The 9392-nt window shown below is 39.9% G+C and overlaps 1 protein-coding gene across 2 annotated transcripts; it reads right to left on the bottom strand.

The window, feature by feature from the left end:
* Positions 1–280: 280 nt before the first annotated feature.
* LOC135466506 (ubiquitin domain-containing protein 1-like) lies at positions 281–9314 on the bottom strand. Of its 2 annotated transcripts, none has more exons than XM_064744029.1 (3): positions 9203–9314; positions 2122–2349; positions 281–1067 (listed from the first exon to the last, which is right to left on the bottom strand). In XM_064744029.1, exons 1-3 carry the CDS (start codon positions 9246–9248, stop codon positions 679–681), a joined length of 663 nt encoding a protein of 220 aa, XP_064600099.1. In that variant the 5' UTR covers positions 9249–9314; the 3' UTR covers positions 281–678. The 2 variants fall into 2 exon arrangements, with proteins under 2 accessions (XP_064600099.1, XP_064600098.1); XM_064744028.1 differs by having other exon boundaries at positions 9182–9310.
* Between the last annotated feature and the right edge of the window lie 78 nt (positions 9315–9392).

Below are 9392 nucleotides of genomic sequence, written 5' to 3'. Positions count from 1 at the left end.
GGGGTTTAACACCACATTGGCAATATTTAAGCCTCATAATGGCAACAAAGCTACAGATGTCAAGACGATGTCTGTGAACCTTTTCTACAAGCCTTGGTTATAATCTGTAACAAGCACTTCTGCTGAAAAAGCAAGTGCAGCTAAAAACAATGGTGTTAATATGAAAAGAGCTTGTGTTTTCAGTGAAATACACATTGAATCAGTGGGTCAATATTAGGATGTAAATTTTATATTACATATGAATGGCTTGTCCACCATCTGTAATGGACAAATGTGTTGGTTTTTCCTTCATGGTTCGTACATGTACAGTGCACACTGACCAGGCATGAATCTACCACGTCGGCTGCTTTGTGGACAGAACAAACCTTGGTTCACTGATGTGAATATAACACTCCATCTTTTGCCTTATCCAGCCTCAAGAAATGCAGATGTACACAGTGTTACTTAATAAATCACCTCACAACTCCATGGAGGGTTCTCTGATGATGCAAATCAGGCCTATATATGATGAGCAATACAGGTGTGGTGTTGTGAAGGTATCCGGATACATGTCGTCAGAGTGTACCTGGCGCTCCCACAACCAGTGACAACCTTGGGAGAGTGGTGGATGGGGGACAAAGACAAACTAGCTGTGATCATATCACCATGACTGTTCAGGCTTGACAGACTACTTCAGGCTCAGCTCTCTATTGACGGGTCTGGCTCGGATACAATCACTTGTACAACGTAACCCTTGGGTATCTTTGCATCCACAACTCTTAATTTGTCATTAAGTAGTCGGCCAGAGAAGAACCACCTTTGCTTAGACGGCTCAATTCCTTGTTCATCACCTATCCTCTTTTTCAGTTTCATAACAGTGTCTGTGGTCCTTACAAAGAGCTTGAGGTCCTTGTTTGTGTGAGACAGCCTGAATTTGATGGGTATTTCTGTGCCTGGGGAGGAGTTTTCTGTGTCCACAGCCGTGTCTGTCTCACTCACATCCTCTATCAGGTTTGTTGGGGAACTCAGAACATACACAGGTAGCTGATAACGGTTCCCGAGCTCATCATAACAGTCCATCAGCGTACCTGGGAACATCAACAACAGCGCTGATTTACAACAGTGGAGGTGCCATCATATACTAGGTGTATCAAACTGTGATCCTCATATTAAAATAATCCTCATATTGTCGAATATGAGGATTGTTGACAACAAATATATTTCCTTATTCTATCACTGAGTAACCATGAAACACATTTATCCTGTACAGACCCTTTATTTCAGTGCAGACGACCGATGTGTAGGTGAATCGCTTCAGCGATATGACCATTGTATTTACAGCCCAACAAAGGGAGATAACCTACTCATCAGACACATTTGATGTCACCTGCAGGAATCAAGAGAATTTCTAATTTCTGATCTAATTTAATACATGTGTAGTTCTTCAGTGTTCTGCACTAGCATGCTAACCACTTGGCCATGGAGGCCCATTTGAAGCTTGATGATGTTCTTAAGCCAATGACATGTTCCTTTCAAAATATTCATGAATATTGGTGCATGTGGCAGAACAGGTTTCATTTTCACCATCAATATGTCACCTTTTGCAAATTGCATGGATAAAACTGGTTGTTTTAACACCATTATCTCACCTAAAAGTAGCCACAAACATAAAGTTAACACTATAGATTTAAAACTGTATGATTGAATATATGTATTATTGCTGAATAAACACAATTGTGCTGAAACAATTTTTATAATATCTGTCTTCCACTGGTCTTGAAATCTCCAATTAAAACACTCTACTTATGAACTAAGCCCACATCCATCTAAACTGCTCTTTTATGGGTAGAATAAATCTTTTTTCAATGTCAGTATAAGAGTATAAAAATAAAACTAAAACTTAAAAACCATCTGATTTTTGGCCAATGTGGGCTGTCCACGGAATTTTTCCTGTTGTAGATATATTTAAATGATCAGCAAACTTTGAATAACAGGAAAATCATAAAAATATTATCTGATAAAACGAATAAGTGGCTTATCAATTTTATTTTTTATAGCATTTTTTTGGACAAACTATAATTGGTTCCACCTAAGACTCACAGGATCATTCATAATAATGTCATATGGTTGACGCTATCTTACCATTTGGCAGAGATATACTGGCACCATCGACGATAGCTTGTGCCAGCGAGTGATCCCCTGTTTCTAGAGCATAGGCTGCTGCTTTCAGAGCATCCCAAATCTCCTTCCTGCCCTCAAACGCTGGTGCAGTATCCCAGAATTCATCTCGTTTACTTCGCAGCTGACCCTCTGTTAAAGGCACATCACTTTTCCACTTTGGTTTTTCTGGCTTCAGTGGTTGATTTCGACCTGAAAAATGTCATGCATATTTATATGTATGAAAACATTTTAATTTTGCATTTATAGAAAATAGTCTGACACTAGCACACTAAAATTTCACTCCTCAAAGTGCAGCTTTCAATACAAATAAATGTTATACAATACTATTTTTGGTCCTGAAACGTGTATTTTTCAGTAGAATATTGCTCTTCCTTCTAAACAAACCCTGCAACACCTTTCTAAGATCAATAAAACCCAGAATATGGGAAAGTCAGCAACTCCGTCAGACAGTATTATAAGTTATTTACATTTTTTCTGTACAGGCTGAACAGTTTGCTTTCAATGAAAAGACACTAGTACATGTGTACCTACTCTAAATGTAAATGTATACATTCTATCCATGTACTGTTTTTCAACTTTCCACAGTACGTGTCACACTAGTCTACATCAAAATGTTCACTGACCTTTTTTTTTTCTTTATATAGATTGGTGGCCGAGCAGGTAATAGTAAAAGTAGGCCCTACACGTGACTTACTAATTGTGTTTTATATTGTATTTCAGTTATGTCATGTGAGCAACATCTATTTACTGTACACAAAGCCCTACAGGAAAAGCCCTCCAGAAAAATGTACATCCCACTCATATGATAGTATACAAGAACATGTGCACTGACAAATCATTGGCTTGGTTTCAACAGACAAGGGTGCACTCAGCCGCAACATTCATGCATGTTCAAACGTGAGAGACAGTGTTGTGATCTGCTTCATCCTTCCCCATAAACATACATGATATGTACAGAACACCACATCGAAGCTTTGCTTCACCATTATTTTACCTGATATGGTCTCACTTTGTGAACATGGATCTACCAGTAATTCTTAATAACTCTCTGTAAGATATGTTATCTGAAAATGAGCAACTAACATCTTCTATAATTAAAAGAGAAACCATACATGTCACAGCAGTAAGCTCAAATGTCAACCTGGTCAGGTTTTAGAAGAGGCTTTTTGGATGCCCGTCATGCAGGCCCAAGTCTTAGCAGGCTGTAGCAAGTGTAAATGTCAGGATAGGTAGGGATCAGCAGTTAGACAAGGAACTAACCGTTAAGCAGGTAAGGACACAGCTAATACTAAACCTGTCTGTGGTTAGTCAATCAGACATTCAGACCACTGCACGGAAGTGCTGGCTTGATGCCTGGCTTTATCTGCTAGCCCCCTGCCTTTAACCAGCCAAGTCAATCCAGTGCATGTTCACCTCAGAGATTAATATAGCACATACATGTAGACTACTCTGTATGTCCTTCCCTTATATCTACATACTGTTCACTCGCTAATTATGCTCATGTCAGCTGCCATGATCTCTCCATCCTCTAATTTTTTATTAACAGATACATACATCGGTTTAAATCTGATGTGTTCCCCATCACTGCTTTAAACAGTCATGATTTATTTTATTTACTTATTTATTTGATTCGTGTTTATGCCATGCTCAAGAATATTTCACTTACATGATGGCAACCAGAACTGTGGTCAAACAGTGAAGATAAAGAATATCTAAACTACATGTACATGCATCTGTATGTGTAGCTACCATAACTTGTAAAACCTTTCAATGAAATAAATTTTATAAAATTACACATATGCATTCAAAAGCACAATAAGGCTATGCTTAAAAGTTCTTTGTTGGGCGAAGCCCGACCCCAGCAGAAAAACAAAAACAGAATCAGTCTGACATTAGGGAATTTTTTTCTAGTTAATAACAATGATAGAGATTTTGAAGAAATTAACAAGGAGTATAAAAATGCACGCACACATTATGAAGTGATTTCTTTATGTCTAGTATCCGTTCATGTCAAGCAGTATTTATGGGTTTCTAACAGGTGCTGCAAGGCTGGCAGAAAATGTATACTGTAACTTGTAAGGTAACAAAAAACACATTGGTCTACTTGTTTATATTCTTGTGGGTTGAGTAGAAGTGTATACAGTTGCATGGAGTAATATCAACTCAACACCAAGCACTCTCCCGAGGATAGGCTATCACTTAACTCCCCCTTACTGTACATATATAATACACGTACTCATATTGCAGAAACATGAGCCTTCCAAAGCAGCACTACACTGTTTATTCTTGGATCAAACATGAATTTCTACTCTAATGGTCACAGTATGTGCCTGTGCCACAAATGAACTAAAATGTACATGTAGTTGATTTCAGCAAATAACAGGTTAAATGTACAATATAGCTCATCTCATTCTTCTGTTACATGTATCGTATTCAGATGTTCATGTCAGGCAGATTGTCATAATGCTCAGACATAATTTCCTTTTCATCCTCACCACCTCATGATAAAGTGGCGCAAATAAGACAGATGGCTGCTGCGCATGTATGTCATAAGTGAACCTAAATATCGAAATTCTCAACTGGAGATTGGCAAATTCTTATCTTCTCCCTCTTTCACCCTGTTGTGAAAGTTTCTTCTGTGGAGACTAACCATGTGCATAACACAGCATTTCAGTTATAATTTGAGTAATGACAGTTATGGTGTCCAGATGCCAATGTGATTTGGTGGGGGGGTGGGGGGAAATGTGGAGCTAGAGTGAGTGAGTGAGTGAGTGCTTGGGGTTTAACATGGTACTCAGCAATTTCATATGACCTTAAAGTGAATGTGCCTCCTTGTGCAGCACGGATTTCCACTGCTCTTTTATCTAGTGCTGCTTCACCGAGTGAACTTACCAAATGCAAGTAAGCTTCCCCGTCCGAGCCTACACCGGATTTACACCGCTCTTTTATTTAGTGCTGCTTCACTGAGACGACTTACCGAAGGCAAGTAAGCCCTCCCGCCGAAGCCATTATACTGATACAGGTCAACCAGTCATTGCACTATTCCTTTTAATGCTGAACAAGCGAAGTGTAACTTCCTCCTTTAAGATCTTAGGTGTAACCCGACCTAGGACTGACCCTGGATCTAACGCTCTCGAAGCGGACGCTCTACCTACTGAGCTATTAGGGCGGTCATCTGGCGACAGGTCCTCAGATGCTGCAGGAAGGAAATATGATTCTTATCTCCTGTGTAAGATGATTTTCTTCTTCAAATCAGGAAGATAAAACAGAATAAGAAAGCTGAGGACTTGACATTGGCTTAAGACCCAAACTTGGTGCAGACTTACCAGGAAGTCACATGCATGCACAGTACATGTACATTGGGTGATACTGAAATTGTTCTACTTTCTATAAATCTGCCTGTATACTGGCACACCCCTGCTTTGCACCATCCAAACTGAGTCAAGTGTTTGTCACCTTAAGAATCAATTTGAGTAATTTTCTACTTCATAAGCTTATTACAAGCAATATAGGCCGAACCAAAGTACAATACATATATGTACAGGAACATAAAATATATACAAGCAAATATATCTTAGAAATTTTCTACAAAAATAGATTAGTAACAGATTCATGTAACTGTCAAGCAGGCTAAACATTTAAAATGTATTTAAAGATTTTAAACCAATATTTTGAAATAAATGAGAGGGTGTCTTGATATTACATTAATAGAAGTTCACTGTTTTGATGTAGTCTAGTTGCATGCACATGCATGTGATATACGCACAACGTGTGAAAACGGCAATTTATATACACATGTACATGAATGTATCCTTATGCGTATCTAAATAATCTGTAAACTGGGTCATTTGACGAATATTTACTAAATGTATTTACAAATATGAGATTAATGATATTCACCTTGCAGATACAGCTTTACACAGTTTATGCTTATCAGAGAAGATGTTTCCCAGAGTCTACCTGACCGGTACAGACATCATATTACACTGTTACATTGTAATAATCAGGTGAAAACTGAAGATTAGAATATACACACATACACAAACACATGTAACATCTTCCATGTGCTATCCATCTGTCTTTTTAGACTACACACTTGGCCTGTGATTATGTTGCCGAGAATGCAGTAGCCTGGAGCAATTACCGGTAAGATAATTTGACTCAAAAGACAGTGAACATGATTGCAAGACAACATAAGCCTTCTTTGACTAAGGGCACCAATTACTTCTGCTGGATAGTAATCAGGAATCCAGATCAAATCCAACTCTCATTTCTTCCACTACAGCATTTTGTCACCAGATGTGTCCAGTACAAAGTACCTGATGAGATGTGCCTACTTAACCAGAGCCCAGCCTCTTACACACAAGCAAAGAGCACAGCCACAAATATTCACCGAATGAGTCCATCCTCTTTTAATACACTTAATCAAAGAGAACAGTCACATGCATTCGGCTAAAGAAACCAGCCTACTACACTTAATCAAAGAACCTCCCCACATACATTCAACTAAAGAACCCAGCCTCATATATTCAGCTTAAGGACCTAGCCTCTTACACTCAATCATAGAACCTGCCCATATACATTCAGCCAAAGAACCCAGCCTCCTACACTTAATCAAAGAACCTGCCCACATACATTCAGCTAAGTAACCCAGCCTCTTACACTTAATGCATACATGAAGAGGATTTTGAAGATGAAAATCATGTTTCTTAAATTTTCATTTTTGAGGTATTTTTACATCTGTTCATTACCTCTCTATTTTATGCATATTTTCTGTCAATGGACAGATTTTGTTTGGAAATTACGTCATCTTTGATCTTGCTCGGAGCTCGGTGAAAACTCCCAAAGTGCTCCGAGGCTGGTGAACTTGGTCACAATAGTGACTACCCTGAGTATATTTAACTGATCAGTTGGTGCCATTTGTTTTTTTTCGCAGAGACTTTCTTCAAGCAAACAACAGCATTCATTCATACATGTAGATACTGCCTACGTTCACAGATGGTTTGTTTTGCCAGTTTTAGTTGTTCTTAAAATTATGGGATGGTTTCGGGGGTCAGCTTGTTCAAATCTTCATGTGATATTTCAACAAGGAAAAAGCAACAATCCAATGCTCTGTCAGCTGTCACTGTCAACCACCTATTAAACAGTCAAAGGTTCTTGGTTCAAAATGATAGTTGTATGCTGAATGACATGGTTTGCCATGGTTTATAACTTTATGCTGTTCTCAATTACAATGCACAATTCGACTGGCTGCTAGCACTATATACATGTACATATACAGTGTAGGCAAGGTGACAAGTGACCAGCCACTGCATGGCTTTGGCAGGTCAGCCTCTTGAGCCACATATGCTCAGCTAAAGAGCCTAGCCTCATATACTCAACAAAAATTCTCCAGCATAAAATACTCATAGCGAAGTGGCAGCCTAAAATACTCAACCTCAGAGCCCAGCCTCATGCAATCAATCAAAGAGCCCAGATCCATAATCCAGCCTAAATGTCCATCCTCACAATTTAGCCAAAGAGCACAGTTACATGCTTTCAGCCTGGGAATCCAGTCCCATACCTTTGTCCAGGTGTCTACCCCCTTACATTGGGCCAGAATGCCCAACCTTATAGACTGGTCTGATCATGTCAGAGAATAATGTCCCATCGCTTCAGCCGCTGTACACCCCCATGCAGTCAGTACTAGAGCCCTGCCTCATACCTCTGTCCAAGGTGTCCATCCCAAACAACCCCATACATGTGCAACTAGCCAGCCCTCAGCCCTGTGTACTCATATACATGTACCACAGGGAACCGACCTTCATCTACAGTACTACATACTCCTCTACAATGTCATCTCCATGCACTCGGTCACGGAGCTCAACCGCATGCATTCACCCAAGGAGGCCAGTCTGATACGTTCAACTGAAGAGCCCCTGAAGTCCATCCGATACAGTCAGCCTGAGAGCCCATGCTGATACATTCACCCAGAGAGCCCTCTTCAGTACATTCAACCAGAGAGCCCAGGCTGATACATTCATCCTGAGAGCCCTCTCTGACACGTTCATCCTGAGATCTCAATTCGATACATTTAGCAAAAGGGCACGGTCTGGTACATGTACCACTCAGCCATACAGACCCATCCGGTACACTCAGCAAGGCAGGCCAGTCCAATACTGGGTGGGGGGGGGGGGGGGGGGGGACAGGACAGAATATTCCATAAACATGTGTAGTGATACCCTGTCCTGTCAGGTAGGAACCACAGAGCTAAGTTCCATGTACATAATCTCAAGATACAGTATCCATACACAGTAAAATATACATGTGCATCTTCACAATTAAAACACTTACAGTATCATCACACACATGACCTGTGATTCTGTTTCACGAACCTAGCCTATGTTTATTCTTTTCACCACAGCATGAAATCTATGAGTGATGATCACTGGAAATGAGTATTCAAAACTAAACACTAATCTTATGTGAGTAAGGACTGCTTATTAACACTAAGCTCTAGGCATTGACAGCATGGCGACTATCCCATGCAAGCTAATCTTCATTGAGTAGACCCACGAGACAAAACATTTTTAAAAGTAATAGTAACTATAGTCTAAGCTGATTTCAGATCAAAGGAATGGTTTGACGCATTGGTGCAATTCCCCAGAACAAAGGAAGATGTTGTATTTCCATCTAAATCTGTAACTGCCATGATTAAATCATAATTTGGTGCAATTACTGAACATTTACCTGCTGCAAATCAGAACATTTGCAGTTGCAATTGTCCGTTCTCACTAATGCTTTCATTGATAAAACATAATAAATTAAGCAAATGTGCAATGGCACAATATACACATTCCCAGAAGATGCGGAATCGCAAAACCTAACTGTAATCTTGATAACCGATTGAATCAAACTGCACGTCAAGTGAGCAAGTGAAATGAATGGGACCGACATTTGTTATGATTGATACACGAACAGAGACACTGACACACTGGTGAGTTAATCTCAATACAAGTCCGCTGTCCATTATACACCATACCTGTGACATCTGAAGACTCACCCGATGGTGAATTACCGTCTCTGTGAGCACCAATACACCCACCCATGTTGCCCGAGGGTAGGGCGACGGTGGTAACTGTATATTTCGTTGGGGAATCCCTTCCACAAAAGTTTCTTCCGCCTCTGCCGTGACGTCATATACCTACAGCGCATGTTCATATCTGCAGCGAATGGGCAAAAAAAAAAAGTAG

Source organism: Liolophura sinensis, chromosome 6 (genome assembly GCF_032854445.1).
Source record: "Liolophura sinensis isolate JHLJ2023 chromosome 6, CUHK_Ljap_v2, whole genome shotgun sequence".
Taxonomy (NCBI): Eukaryota; Metazoa; Mollusca; class Polyplacophora; order Chitonida; family Chitonidae; genus Liolophura; species Liolophura sinensis.
Note: the sequence above shows the minus strand (reverse complement) of the source record. Positions and strands in the feature narration are given on the sequence as shown.